The sequence below is a fragment of the Canis aureus genome, chromosome 4 (assembly GCF_053574225.1).
Source record: "Canis aureus isolate CA01 chromosome 4, VMU_Caureus_v.1.0, whole genome shotgun sequence".
In the NCBI taxonomy this organism is placed as follows: Eukaryota; Metazoa; Chordata; class Mammalia; order Carnivora; family Canidae; genus Canis; species Canis aureus.
This window is the reverse complement of record NC_135614.1, coordinates 8,936,916-8,952,527: the sequence shown is the minus strand read 5'-3', so window position 1 is coordinate 8,952,527 and position 15,612 is coordinate 8,936,916. Positions and strand designations below refer to the sequence as shown.

The following is a 15,612-nucleotide window of genomic DNA, read 5'->3' as shown; positions in this document are numbered from 1 at the left end:
AGGGGCCTTAGCTGGGGCTCTCAACTAGACACTCACACATGGCTTGTCCATGGGCTCTGGGTGTTCTCACAACATAGAGGCCAGATTCCAGGGCAAGTGATCTGAGAAGACATATCATCTAGTATGAGCTGGCTTTGGAAGTCAAGCATGTCACCTTTGGCATGCTTTGTCCATTGAAGGATTGTCAACTGCCCAGCCAGGCTCAAGATGGAGGAGTCATAAGCTGACCCTTGACAACAGAGCAGCAAGGTCCTGGAAGGCTGTACTCCTGTGGCTACACATACACTTGGCCATACCTGAGCATAGCATGGAAAATACAAGGAAGTTTTGCCTGGTCCCTAGTTTAAGTACTTCTGCAACAGTGTTCACCTTATAGCCATGACTCTGGTCCCACTGTGGCCTCTAGGGACAGGAAGGAGTCCTTTGGACAGAGCAAAATTTTTCACCAGGTTGGTAGAAATATGTAAATCTGCCCTTCGTCGGCAGTCACTGCTCAGGTCAGATCTTAAATTAGTTCTCTTCCCAAGGTTCTAAGTGAGAGCACTATGGTAAAGCTGTCAACTCCTCAAATAACACCCACCCAGGTCACAGGCAGGACGAGGAGTTCAGGAGCAGAGTCTGTTGGGCCACCAAGCAATGGTTTGTGCAGGAGCTTATAGAGATTCTGTAATTAGGGCAACAGCCTCGTGTCAGATTGCCAGACAGATCTTTTCTTCATAGTCATGGAATCTTAAGCTCTTTGAGTTTGTTTCTTTTTGCCACTTTATGTCTTTTTAATCTGCAAAATTGTTTTTTTTTTTTTTTTAATATTCAGGTGTATTTCTTCCATACTTTTCCATTATGGTTTGAATCAGTATTCTTGGTAACCTTTTTCTTTCTTATATTTTAAAGATGTGGAAAATACAACTAAGTATGGAGAAGAACACAAAACTCTTCTATAATACCATCCCTCAAAATAATAATTGTTAGCATTTTAGTACTTTATCCATTGTGTATTGCCTGATCATTAAATATTCCTGTCTTAAAAATGATTTTAATGACTAAAAATGAATTAAATATACTATCCCTTTTATTTTAACTACCCCTTTTAATGCTGGACATTTTATTCCTTCTTTCCCATGCTTTTAATGCAATTACTTTTGCATTTTTAAATATGTTTTTATTTAACATATATAACATTCTCCATACTTAGTTAAAAGGTTTAATAAAAATAATTTATTTCTTTGTGATAGATTCCAGGAAATGGAATTACTGGATCACAGGCTATGAATAATTTAAATTTAAATAATTTAAAGTTTTTGCTACATGTCTGAAATCGCTTTCCCAAATTCACACAATCACTATCAATCTGTACATAATGTTAAAAGGCAAACAGGCCGGGCTTATATGTTTGGGGGCGGTGTATGTAAAGTCATATTTTAAGTGAATTTAATTCAGCGTTTTTTTTCAAACTTTAGAATTTTTATTGAATCTTCAATCATGTAAGGCACATTAGTGCTAAACAAAGTTTAAGAGGGTAGGGGGTTTCAAATATAAAAACATAAATGAGTAATTTTCACCTTTTCCCCAACCCTCTTTTCCCCTCCATTTATTGTCATCAGTTCTCTCTGTTTGAGGGTGCAGGAGCCGGCATTCCTAGGAAGGAAAATTGGCAAAATAAGAAGGCAACGGAGGACCAAATATTGGGGGTGGAGCAAAAGCAATAGGCATAGCAAGAAATGGACTGAAACTCAGAGGTCGAGGAAGTATAAAGCAATGAGCAGTAGGGCAAGAAGGCAAACCGGGAGTACTGGAAGACAAGGGAGAGACCTTGGCCAATTTTCCAGGGGGTGCCGTGGGCCTCCTTGTAGGAAAGAAACATGAGCCAGCCTTTCCTTGCTGGTCATTCTTGTATTTCCTAGAGGCAGCTCCATCATTACCCCTGATCTAATTGTGGGGATATGTGGGAGGCCTCTTACTTGTGGAAAGAACCCCTGACCTCGTGGCAAAGCCATGAATAACCTTGGATTATTGCCACCTCTCGGTGCCCCCACTGGTGACCCTTGCCCCCCATCATCAGTGCGGGAGGGCTGCCAGAGAATTCTGGGACACATTAATAGAATCTTGTCCCCTAAGCCTCCAGCCTGCCAGCTATGCTAGGGACTCTTCCGCAACAGCAGGTGGTGGCCCATAGGGGTGTTTGTGAGCTCTGGAACTGTCCACAGGAATGCAGGCTCCTGCGGTCTCGGAGGGGCGCTCCAGCTGCTCTCGCCAGGGCAGGCAGCACACTGCGGGAAGGTCTCAGCAGGACGCGTTGGTGGCCCCAAGGCTCCACATCTTTCCGCCTGGAACTGGAACACTGGAGAGACACATGGTGGGGGTGCGGCTCCCGGATCCCACGCTCATTTGCAACTACTCCACGGGGTGAAGGGGCGTGCTCCCCAAGGCCACTTTCAGTACAAGCCATGGAGAAAGTTGGTCAGGAAAACCTTCCTGAGCTAATGTAGAAAACCAGCTGAATGCCCCGTAGGCTGCTCAGTCTGGAGAGAGGACTTGTGCTTCTGCTTTACAGCAGCTTGGCTACTCGAAGGAAGCCAGGGCCCAGCTGCTGCTTTCTGGATTTGGAGTTCTCTTTCTCCAATTCAGCTTTGATTTGTATTTGTTTTAGCTTGAAGGTGAGGATTAAGTCATTTGCCTCTCTATCTTATGTGCTTTCAATTCCTTAATTCTGTGTTCTGAGCCTGTGTTTTTCCTCTCTTCAAGTGTATTTTCAGCTGTATGTATTTTCCGCCAAACACTGTGCTTTTCTCCTTGGTGCAGGAGTCGTGGTCTCACTGCCACCGGTCATTTTCCTTCGGATGATCTTTCTCCTAGTGTCTCATGTATTTCAGGCATGACTGTGGGGTTGCTCATTGCCCACTGTCTCCGCTTCCGTGTGATTTGTCCGCCCTGTAATTTTGCATCGTTGAATGATAACATGATTACTTTTAGGATCAGTAATATATGGATGTATATGTGATTTGTATACATTTGCTGTCTTCTCATCATCACTGCCATGGTCAATTACGGGCAGACCCTCATGCATGCTTCACGTGCCTTCTTGTTTGTGTCCATTTGTCCTTGAAATTGTTTGATGCTGTCACTAAATTTTTTTCTTCTGTATATACATTTACTTGCAGTATAAAAGGCTTTTCCAATATTTGCGGTAGTTATTTATAGTTCCCCTTAGCCCCGTTCTATTCTAATATAGTTGACCAATTGGAATATAAACTCAAAAGCATTCTGGAGGTAATATAATGAATGTTAAATTACATATCTGGATTTAATGATTATTCATGGCCTCCAATTATAATATTGCATAGCTCATTATCTCTAAGGCCTTTTTAACAGTGAATATCACTATACTTGGGCATTTCATTGTTGTTGTTGGGTATTAAGTGCAACTTTTATAGTAACCCTACAGTTTAATCTAAATATGTATCTTAATTCTTCCCTTAGGCAAAATTCTTTTTAGTGTACCTTCTAAGACTTTCACTCAGGGTTGGGAAAATAATCACTTTTACATTAGGTTAAACTTTATTTGTTTTTATTTTTTATTTTTTGTTAAATTTTAATGAGCTTGCTTTTTGCTGCCTATTTATCTATTTATTTATGTATTATGGTTTTTTACTGAAATATAATTGACATAGAACAGCAACGAAGTTGGGGCGCCTGGGTGGCTCAGTCAGTTAGCTGTTGGACTCTTGACCTGATCTTGGCTCAGGTCATGATCTCAGGGGAGTGAGATTGAGTCCCATATTGGGCTCCACTCTGGGAGTGGAGCCTTAAGATTCTCTCTCATCCCCTCCCTTAGTGTCCCCCCAACCCCTGCTCCTGTGCAAGTGTGTGTTCTGTCTCTCTCTCTCTCAAAAAAAAAAAAAAAGTTATACAATACGTTGACTTGGGACATGTATATATCATAGTGATTACCACCCTAGCATTAGCTAACACCTCTATCATGTCATAATTATCCTTGCTTTGTTGTGGTTAGAACATTTAACATCTAGTCTACTAGGATTTTCGAGGTTTATATTATAGTATTGTTGACCATAATCACTGTGCTGTGCATTAGATATCTAGGACTTACCCATCTTCTAGGTGCAAGTTTGTCCTTTTAAAACATCTCGCCACACCTATCCCCATTCCACCCCACCCCCGCCGCCCAGCCCCTGGTAACCACCATTCTATGCTCTGTTTCTACAAATTCGGCTTTTTAAGATTCCACGTAGAAGTGATATCATGCAATATTTATTTTTCTCTGTCTGGCTTATCTCACTAAGCATAATGCTGCGTTTTTCCTTTTCCTTTGTTCTAAGATTCTCTATTTCCTTTCCTCAGTTTTTGGACCTTGGTTATTCTTTTCTTTTAAAAGTCCGTGAGCTTCTATATGCCAGTTATTGTGCTTGCGGGTGTGGGATGAATGGATAACAGAGGTTTTACAAACACTTTTGAGGACCTAACGCGTATCAGAATGGCTGGAAGAATAGTGTGACCAGAGGCAAAGGGGCCATCCAGTTGGCCAAAATTAGGTTGCATGTCAAAGGGGATACAACTGGAGTGGGCCCCATGGCCGGTTGTGAAGGGGCAGTTTGGACTCTGCCCTGTGGTGGTTTTGTGCTGTAAAGTGAGATATAGAAGACACTTTTTGGGTTCATGGGTGGGATCTAAGTTTGAAAGGGAAGCATCTGAGAAGGAAGGAGCTCTAAGACTCAGATATTCATTCATGGAATCAGTGGATATCCCATGCCTGCCATATGTCAGGGGCTCTGGACCACAGGGAGCAGGCCACCATCCATCTTGCTCTTTTGGGGCCTGCCATTCAGCAGCCCTGGTCTTCTGAGGGTTTCTTCTCTGGTGATAGGGAGAACAGATTAATACCTGTGGTGGTGGCAGCAGCAGCTGTATATAGAATACATACCTCATGGCACTTAAAGTCTTCCTAATTTTCTAACTTTTAGGCCCTGTGACTAGTGTGTAAACCATGTCCAGTGCCCCATTGGATTACTGTGCCCCTCAAGGAGTAGCTGTGTTCCTACAGCTCAACCAGGTTGCTCCTGTGATTTGCCACAGCTTGACTCTTGTTTCGAATTCCTATTACATCTGTCCACAGATGCAGCTGGGAGACTCAGGCTTCCCCTTTGATAATTCAATGTTAGGAGTTGACATCCTGGAAATAGCACTTTGAGATGACCAGATAAGGGAGGTCATCTGTGGAGCTCGTTATTTAGTAATAACCTGAAATCAGTTCATGTCTTCTCGAGAATGACCTCCAAGGAAGACAAAGGTTCTGGCATGATTCTCCTGGTGTGCAGAAGCCCGGAGGGCTCTGTTGGGAAATCTTCCCTCTGGGTACTGCTGGGGAAAGTTCAGATGTCTCATAGACCTGAAAAAGTCTATAGTTTACAAATGATCTTTTTCTTTTTCTCTGGCCAGGAATCTTGCATCCTTTCTGCAGAACTTGGAGAAAAATGTGAAGCCATAGACAAGAAGTTACTGTACTTAGAAGATCAGCTTCACACAGCAATCCACAGCCATGATGAAGATCTCATTCATATCCTTTTCGTCTTACCTATTAAGCACCTGCTAGTTGTTTTGTAAGAGCAAGTCTTAAAAAAATACTCAATTTTTTCCATGCCCTGGCAGATGGAAACAAATAGATGCTGCTGTTATTTATAGCACAGCACACCTTACTTAGATCTCTGAGATTATCCTGGATGCAGTGTTTTCTCTCTCGCTTTTGTTGGTAAGTAATTCAGCATTTTTGATTATTAAGCCTGACCACTAAAAATTAACCGTGAAGTTCAGACATGCATAGAAGGCCAAAGCAAAATGCAATTTTCAGGAGGCATGAAGCTGGGTTTGTGGGGCACAGGTGGTTGTGGGTCTCCCTGGCTCAGTTTCCCAGGGGCTTCTCTATATTTCTTTACCATACAATTCTGCCCTGGAATGAGCAGCAGAGTATTATAATTAACAGGACTTCAGGTCATTCCTTTTCAATTTCTTCTTGCATGAGACTCCATATACTTGGTGTCACATCTGCAGATGCCTTCTTCAATACTAGCTGCCACTGAGCAAGGTGGCTTGAGAACATACTAGCTTCAGTTTACATCCATATGAAGCACCGCCTCCTGTGTGGATTTGTGAATGTGCTTAGTTCTAGTTAGTTCTTTCAAGGGCAAATGGATGGGTGTGCAGATAGATGAAAGGGTATGCAGCCCCATCCTATATTTTTTTCAATTATTCAATCAGAACACTTCTCCATTCATTCATCCTTTCCAGTCAGTAGTATGACCCTTGCTAGATGAGTTTGTGGGAAATGTAGCTATTCTTGTCTTTGCTTCTCATTGCTGTCTTACTTTTCAGAATTCTGTTTCTTTTTATATTGTATCTTGAGTGACTGTGTGTGTATGTCTGTGTGTGTGTAAGTAGCTTTGCGACTAATCTTAATCACAGGTATCAGACCCACAGTTTAATGATGGATTCAATGCCGTTTCCTTCCTCATCATAACCTTAAATCTTAGACCTTGGTTATTAAACTTAGCAGGATATTTCTTCAACATAATTGGTGATTCCTTTCACATTGCTCAAGGTAGATTTTTAAAAGCAGACATTTTGTTCTTCAGAATTTCCTACCTCTTACAAAACTGGTATTTAAACTATTCTTAGAAAGTTGGCCAAAGAAACAGTGGAAGAGTTCTTGTTTTGCATTTTTGTTTATTCTGTGTTCACAGATTACCTAGATTTGAGTATTTATAAGGGAACATGGGCTCCAGCAAATGAACAAGTAACTGTCTATGTGCCTGGGGGCCTGGAGTGATGTGATACAGAGAGCTAGTGCCTCTAGAGGGGTTCCAAGCCCCCAGCCCAGCAGGAGGGGGCTTTCCCCAGTGGGACATACCTCTAGCTTATAGTGGAGTCAGAGAGCAATTCTGAGGGCTGTAGGCAGGGTCTGTGCTGGTCTCTAGACCTAAATTTTCTGAATTTTATAGTCAAATTTGGTTCTAGAGAGTTAGGTTTTCTCCTTAATGGGGGTGAGTGGCCAGGGAGGAGGCTGAGAGGAGGTAGAGCTCTGTGTAAATAAACCCTGTTTAGTGGCCCCACAGTCTACCCACAACTCAGGAGCAGCAGGAGACAGACAATTGCTAAAGGTTTTTCATGATTCAGCTTCCTCATCTGTAACATATGCCTCTAAGGTTTTCATGAGGCTCCATGGGGCTATATTCAGGAAAAATCTTTAACATGGTTGTACATGGTAGGTGCTAGGTTTTAGGTAGAAAATTACATTCCCCAAAGTCCGTTTGCCTCAACAATTTCAGTATCTGTGTCAAAAGCTCCAGCCACATCCCATTTATATGTCAGAGGTTTTAAGACAGGTTTATTCAATTATTTCGTAATAGATGTGTGAATAAGTCAGTTTGTAGCCACACAGTGGCCTATATAAAAAGTCATTTATGTCTAATAAAACAGCAATAAATAGATAGGGATTCTTCTTACAACTTGATAGTTGAGAAAACCAAAATTAGGTAACTGGTCCAGCGTCATTGCTAATGAGTGGCAAGCTCTGTGGTCCTCGTTGGTCCCATTGGGAGGTAGCTGTGCCTGCAAATAAGTGGACAGGCCCATTCTGTGAACCATAAAATTACTATAAAATTTTTAAGCTATAATAAAAGTATCTTACCAAAGTTATGTTCTTGAGAATTTTGCTGATCCTTGCTGAGATAAGTGGAGACATACTAGGGGCATGTCAAACCAGGGCTGGAAAATACTGCGTGGGTCCTGAAGACATCCTCTTCCCCTCAAAGAAAATCCATACTGCAATATGGATTTCAACCCAAACTTATCTCTGAATCCCAGGCTTTGTTCTGTGTCACTGATTGAGGGGAAAGACACAGAAGCAAATCTTTGAACTCAAACAAAACAGCACTTGGAGTTGAGTGGAACATAGCACCCTAAGATAGAAAGACATATTGACATGGCTCTGTGGAGGCTCCCTCCCTGTACAAACCAAAGCCCTTGTTTCAAATAAGTTTCAACTTATCTAGAGATTCAAAGAGGCTGCTGAATCCTCCAGCCAAACTGACTGGTTTGTATTTCCACTCTTGATCAAAGACACAAAGCTGAGTACAGTTGAAAGAAACAGCTTGCCATCAACAACACAAAAGAATTACACAGTGAGTATCATATTTTTGTTTGATTCCATTAAATACTCTGCCAGAGCCTGCTGTGCATATATGATGTAGCATGAACGTGATTAATGTGAGTCTGCAATGAATGTCCATGTCCAGAAGATTCAAGCCTTGGATGCTACAGATGCTCATATTCTGTGTGGAAGACACTAGGCTTTTGCATAAACCATGCGTGTGAGACAGTGTTGCTAGCAAGGCATCAGTGGGGGGTGGGCCACTCATCGACGGTGGAGATGAGTTTCCAAACAGATCCTCCGGGCATCCTGACTTGATGCTGAGGCTCGGGCAGCCTGCTGAAAGTGTCCTGCTTTTAAGAAGAAGACACTGGATTGACAGATCCAAGAAGGGAGAGAAAATAGCCCATGTCTCTTCGTCATCCTGACAGACTCACTAAATTACGTGTAGCCTGACCAAAGAACAACACAAACCCGTCAGCTACTGTGGTAGCAAGTGTCTGAAAGAAGTCTGCACCACTAATTGGAAGAGCCCACGTCAGAGAGGTGACTCATGCCTGCTGTCTGAAGAGAGGACAGGAGGTGTGACTTCCCTGCCAGTCAAGCCAGGATTTCCAGGAGCATTAGTCTGAGTCTCTAGTAAGATTTCACAGTCATTTTGGGTGCTAATTAGCAGTCATGTTTTGAAAACCATTTTGGATGGTTCCTCCATGTCCAAAACTCTTTAACCGAAAACCATCCAGGTGAGGTGGATTTTTAAGCAGGTTTCTTCTAATTTTTCCCCCTTCAACTTCTACAACACACTTTCAAAGTGGGGGTCTGGGGAAAGTACACCTAAGATTAAGACACTTTTAGCATATTTCAAAGCCCCCCACCCCCTGCCCCCTGGGCAGTCCTGCCTGCTTCTGAATCACAGATGAGATGAGGACAGACTGCTTCTATTTGTGGTTCTATTTGCATCCATGTCCAGGAGACCTTCATGGAATTCTGTTCTCTCTGCTTATTTGGAATGCATGGTGCCCAATCGATTAGTTTTGGTGGTGCTTGATGGCATGCAAATACTCTAAATACATCCAGGCGCATGCAAAAACATCACATTCCCCTCAGATCCCTTGCCTGGTTCAACTTTCAAATGCGTAGCTTGAACAGACAAAGGTAACAGCAGTCTGAGGAGATTGCTGTGCCTTCTTGGAAATGTTTTCCCTCTAGAGCTAAAGAGCTGGAAAAGGGGCCACAAGGATCACAGAACTCTACTTGTGAATCTTACAGAGGAAAAAACAGACTGTAAGAGGTTGTCATTGAGAGCATTGTGTGTGCTGGGCTGATGCGGATACGGGGGCCTGGATTTCTTCCATTGGCTTCTGCCAAAGGGAATGGGGTGGGGAGAGGAAGCCTAGGAGGTGGTGTGTGCCCCAGGCTGCCCTGCTGCTAGCTTGGCACAATGCAAACTTGGCACTAGGTGGGCACCACAAGGAGCGGCCCCTGTAAAAGCATCAGATGCAACCAAGCAGGTCACGTGTGTGGATGAGGCTTTCCTCCTTGCTCTTCAGCAGCTGCGTTCCTCACCTTTGGCTTTTTCCTGAAGGTAAATTTCCTCGCACTGCAAGCCACAGTGGCTACAGAGCCATCACTGTTGGTATGAAGAAACACTTTTAGCAAATGAGAAACTGTTTCTGAGAAATACTGTTGTTTGTTTTTGAACCAAACCAGACCAGCTGAGCTGATCTACTTTTGGCTGAGCTACGAACATGATTGCTTGGAAACCCAACTGACAGTCAAACACACAAAAAAATGTTTTTATGTGTAAACAAAAGACCTTCTTGAAAGAATTTGAGGTTCTTTGCAAGTGGCTGCCCTAAGTGACAATGTTGTCTTACCTCTGTATTCCTGGATGACATCTGTGAAAGTTGTCTTACTATCTTACCCCTTTACTAATTGCAAACGCAGCTTGCATAAGTTTATTAGCAAGAAGTTATACATTTGCTTGATATGTGTATAGTCTACGCCACGGTGGTAAAGAATGGTCTTGGGCTCCAAAGGTATTTTTAAAGATGTTGGCATGTCAATCCTTATGCCATTATTGTAATTAATCTGCTCATATTCTTAGATGTCACAGATTTGTAGTGGCATATCTGTTACAGGGGAATTTTATATTTAGCCCTAGAGGTCTCAATGGCACAGGCATCATAAGAATCTTTCAGCTCTTTGAGACTTACTCTTACACTTAGATATAGTGAGCACCTCTATCATATCTATCTAAAATCCAATATTAAAAAAAAATAAAAAATAAAAAAATAAAAAAAAATAAAATCCAATATTGGAATTTTACTTCATTTGCTCAGCACTTTGACAAAAACCAAGGTCAAATATGTCAATGGGCTTTCACTTTGAATTTATTGGACTAGTAATCAGAAACACTGATTCTAGACCTACTGTACTACTTAGTAGCCTTAAGATCTTAGTTAGCAGTATCAAATGGAATACATTAAGAAAGTATGAGAATATTTTTTTAAATATATTATTCAATATAACCTCTAAGTACTTATCTGTGTACATATCTAAGACATTTCTTGGCTGACAAATAGGCTTTTCCAAAAATCCCTCCCCACCCTCAAAAAACTCCAACTCATACTCTGTCTTCTCCTTGATAAATTACAAGTTCATCACTTAGATAAAAAATCTGGGAGTCATTCTCAATGCCTTTTCCCTCTTTCACCTTCCACATCTGGCCCATCACTATCTGCCCTTGGCTCTGCCTTCAGAACACATGCAGAATCTGGTCACCTCTCATCTCCACAGCCACTAGCCCAGTTCAATACATGATCTTTTCTTCTCTGGAGTATTGCAACCACCGCCTCTTATCTCCCTGCTTCTGCCTTTGCCCCCTTCAACCTACTAGTGATGAAAGTAGCCGAGTGATCAGTCACTCTCCTGCTCCATACCCTCCATGGCCTCCATCTTGGAGGCTACATACATGCCCATGTGGGTTTACTTTCCCTTGAACTCACTGACACTACACTCCACGATGGCGGTGACTTTGTTCAGTTCAATCCTGTGCTTCCTACATCAAGAACCTTTCTTGTTCTTTTTCTTTCTTTATTTTTACCCCCCAGAACCTTTCTTAGCACACAGTGGGAGCTCAGGAAACGTTTGAGTATTTGAATGAGTGAAGGAAAGAACAAGGATCTCTTTCTGTTTTTTTATTTCCCCAACTGCTGAATGGTGAAATGTTTCAAGTGATTTCTTTTATAGAAATATTGATTTAAATATAAAAGTATGCATGCCGATTTGAATATTATAGAAGTATGAAAAAAAAATAAAAGCCTACATTGTCTTCCCAGGGTCAATACCTAGAAGTTTACCACTGTGTCCTTCTAATGCACTTTTCTTGCAGAAATCACTTATGTGTATAGGTTCTCCATTCCATACAAATTATCCTGTAACTTGGTCTTCCCCATCTCCACTCCACATTTTATCCTGGATTCTCTGCTATTTTAGTCCATGTTTTGGAACATACATTTTTGTAAGGCATCGCATAGTCAGGTTGGTTAGAGAGAGGTATTTTGTAAATAAAAACATGATTTTTTTCAGTTTAAAAAAATTCCAGTATAGTTAACATCCAGTGTTATGTTATTTTTAGGTGTATAGTATGATCCAACACTTCCATATTCACCTGGTGTTCATTATGACAAGAGCCCTCCTAAATCCTCATCACCTATTTCACCCATCCCTCCACCCACCGCCCCTCTGGTGACCATCCAGTTGTTCTCTACAGTTAAGAGTCTTAAAAAAAAGAGTGTTTGTTTGTTTGTTTTTAATTCCACATATGAATGAAATCATATGGTGTATGTCTTTCTTTAACTGACTTCTTTCACTTAGTGTTATATTCTAGGTCCATCCATGTAGTTACAAAATGGCAAAATTTCATTCTTTTTTATGACTGAGCAGTATTCCATTATATATATCACTTTTCTTTGTCTATTCATCTATCAATGGACATTTGGTCCATTTGCTTCCATAATTTGTCTCTTGTAAACAATGCTGCAATAAACATAGGGGTGCATGTATCTTTTTGAATTAGTATTTTTATATTCTTTGGGTAAATGCCCAGTAGAATTACTGGATCATATGGTAATTCTATTTTTAGTTTTTTGAGGACCCTCCATATGATTTCCACAGTGGCTGCGCCAATTTGCATTCCCACCAATAGTACACAAGGATTCCTCTTTCTGCACATCGTGGCCAACACTTGTTGTAATGAAAACATGATTTTAATCATTTTTATGATCATTACGCCATAGACTCACTAAATGAGGTTTCCAGGATTTCTGATGTCTAGTCCTGATCCAACAGAGCCCAGAGTGTTAGCTACATCCGCTGCATTAGTCGATAAGCCTTAAATCTCTAGTGCCTCACAAAAGGCCCTAAATGCTTACAAGAAAAAAAAGTATTTCTTTTAACTCTGGTCTTGTGAAGAAAGTATGAGAGTATGTATTTTATTTACTTTTATTTGCTATTTTTCTTTTATGTTTTTGAAGATCTAATTGGTTTTATTAAACAATTCATGAATGGGGCAGCGTCTCTTCTAGCAAGTAGAGGAGGACTCCTGAGAATATGCATTTTTCCAAGTGAGACAAAGCATTTAAGTGATTTGCCAGCTTTTTTATTTTTTTTTATTTTTTTTATTTTTTTTTTTTGATTTGCCAGCTTTTTGACGCTGGTGATCATTTGCTCCAATCCCTGCCTTCCAACTCCTCTGTGTGTCACTGCAGATTGTCGGATGAAGTGCTGATGCATTATTTTAATTATGTAACTTAGTTTTTTTTCCTTTATGGCTTCTCTATCAGTCTCTTTTTAAAAGGCTCTAGTGTTCTAGTGTTCTCTGAGGGCCAGAAATTGTGCAAGTTCTTTAAGAAGCATCTCACTTTGGTTCAATTCTCTTTCTAAAAACCTGTGTCATCTTTTAGCAATAATTATTACAAATAGGGGCATGTAGTCCCAGGCTGCATATCAAAGGTAATTAAATCTCAGGAGTTTGTCAGGATTCATAAACTACTTAAACTCTGTGCTTACTCTTTGGAAATGTGACATAACTTTGTGGTTAAATTGCAGCTTGGTATTTAGTCTGGGACTATATACGCTTTTACTCGTAAAGTCATACATGTTTTCACTAAGGATTAGTGTCCAGAGAAATGGAAGACAGTGAAACCTTTTTTAAAAGAAAAAAAAAAAAAGGTAAATATGGTATTCTTTCTTTCCTTGCACCCGCTCATCTCTACCCTCATTCCCCTCAGGTTCAAGTGCAAGGAGTGAACCATCCTAGTAGATGAATGTAAATTACACAAATGATGAAGTCTGGTGAAGCTTTAAGATGAAAAGCTGCCAAAAGCTTTTCAGGGTGGTTCAGCATTTTTACTTAGGAGAAGTTCATTTGCATAATTCCCAGAATCCACTGGAGTTCTTTATTTAAAAAAGAAAAAGAAAGCTTTCTACAGTCATAACCTGGGGGTATCTTTTTCTCTTGACATTGCATTGACATTGTACTTAAATAAAACAACATTGTAGAGTTGATGGTCTGTGAGTGGTAAAATCTCTGCAAGCTACTTCTCCCAAAGCTTTCTTTATGTTTTTTCCATTTCTGTTCTAGGAATATTTAAGTGGTTGACCTCATGTGATAATTTAACAGTATTTAAGTGATGTTTAAGTGACATATTCCCATATTTCCCCTTCATTCCTCTTGGCTGAAGTGAAATTAATTTGCTTATGAAACTAAAATAATTCAATCTGTCTCTGGTCCTGTTTATCTTTGAGTTGCTCTGACTTTAGGTACGAAAGGAAACAGGGACCTGACCGTGGATAGAAAAAAAGCATGATTCGTTAAATATAGTCCCAGAAAAGGGCTGATTTCTTAAGAGAATGACAACCTTATTTATCCCCTATAATTATTTGCTAAGTTCTCAGTGATGGTTTTCTCTATGTGAGAAACGATTTTATAGATTAGTAAAGTAAGAACCCAACAGTTTAAAGAAAAACCAACCAACCAACCCAGAAAAGGCAAGCTCTGTCAAATCTTGTGTACCCTGAGTGGCTATTTTACAAGTCCCTGGGGGATATAATAACACAAGACTGCAGATTCAAACCTGCAGGGGTTTAGAAATCCTTGTTTCACGAGAAAACCAAGGTTCAAAGTGATTTGCACAAGGTGACAAGGCTGGCTTGTGGCCAACAGGGACTTTAACTCACAAGTCAGGACCTACAGTGGCCCCAAATAATGGATTTCTTGAGAAAGCTCGAATTTCCAGCCTTCTGCCCTTCGTGCTGTCCAAGCACTTGGCTGTAGCAGTTGTGCCCCCCCCCACCCCCGCCTGGGGCTTAGCAGGAACCCCTCACACTGACCCTAAGCCCGGAGCCTCCCAGTGGGCCATCTGTCTCAGTGTCTCAGTCAACAAGCTGACTCTTCCTTTTCCTTTCTGAAATCTTACTTGAGATAGTTAATAACCTCAGGCCTCATGGAGATGGCGATCGCTCTTACAAGAAGTGTAAAATTTGTATTAATATTTAATTCCTACAATTTGGAAGAACTTGAAACTGCAATTAGATGTCAGTGCCCATCTGCTTCCTGCAGGCACACGTGCTCTTATCAGATCTCTCTGAGGCTGCACAGGGCTGCCCGTCACCTTCGCGTGTGTTCCTTAACAACGTGTGCACAGAGTCTCAAGAGGGAGCTCCAGATGGTGAAGGAAACTCTGCAGGCCATGATCCTGCAGCTCCAGCCAGCAAAGGAGGTGGGAGAAAGAGAGGCTGCGGCTTCCTGTGTGACAGCTGGTGTCCGGGAAGCACAGGCCTGAGGCAGGACAGCATGGGAGGAGGAGGGCGAGCGGCCACGTCAGCACCCGAGGCCTCTCTCACCTCCCCTGCATGACCCAGGTGCCTGAATCAACTACAGACACAGGGCCTGAATTTGGAGGGGGATGATCTGCTGGATTTCCTTCCGAATGCCAGCCAGAGGTACCTTTCCCAAGTCGTTCATCGGAGAGTCCTGCACCGAACTTGAAAATCTTCTCGTCTCAGTTCCCATTAGACAGAAGTTGGGGTTGAATTCTGCTAGAAAAATGTCTCTTTTCCTGTACCATCTTGCTTGCTGCTGCAATTAAAGTATCTCCTGATTTAAGAACCTGTTAAGAGGAAACTAAATGTAAGTCTCTCTCACTGTACCTGTTATACTTTCTTACAGGCACATGATATAAAGGAGCTAATTAACCCCAGGATCTGGAATTAACAGCTTTTCACCTTCTCCTGTGATTCACTGTAATCTCAGAAGAATGCATATGAAAAATTCCAAAAGGAATTTCTTTAAAGTAACAACCTGTCAGTGAGGTGCAGTCTTATGGTTTTCCTATTGTGGCAATACCTGTTTCTGCTGGAAGGGTCCCTGGTGTTTCACCAGGAGGACA

At 41.4% G+C, this 15,612-nt stretch overlaps 1 protein-coding gene and 1 pseudogene across 4 annotated transcripts in view; one reads left to right on the top strand and one right to left on the bottom strand.

Annotated features, from left to right (window-relative positions):
• The window catches only part of DISC1 (DISC1 scaffold protein), a 354,242-nt gene extending 338,910 nt beyond the window's left edge, over positions 1-15,332 (top strand). The window contains exons 11-12 of one of the 4 annotated variants that reach the window (XR_013377586.1): positions 5,452-5,580; positions 14,878-15,004. Coding sequence is in view for 2 of the 4 variants with exons in the window: in XM_077894502.1 (XP_077750628.1) it covers positions 5,452-5,570; positions 14,868-15,006 (258 nt within the window). In the remaining 2 variants the exon portion in view is untranslated. Of the gene's footprint in view, positions 1-5,451; positions 5,581-14,867 lie in introns of all 4 variants that reach the window. The other 3 variants (XR_013377585.1, XM_077894502.1, XM_077894503.1) reach the window with 3 other exon arrangements.
• On the bottom strand, positions 1,598-2,446 carry LOC144312144 (proline-rich protein 32 pseudogene; annotated as a pseudogene).
• Positions 15,333-15,612: the final 280 nt, after the last annotated feature.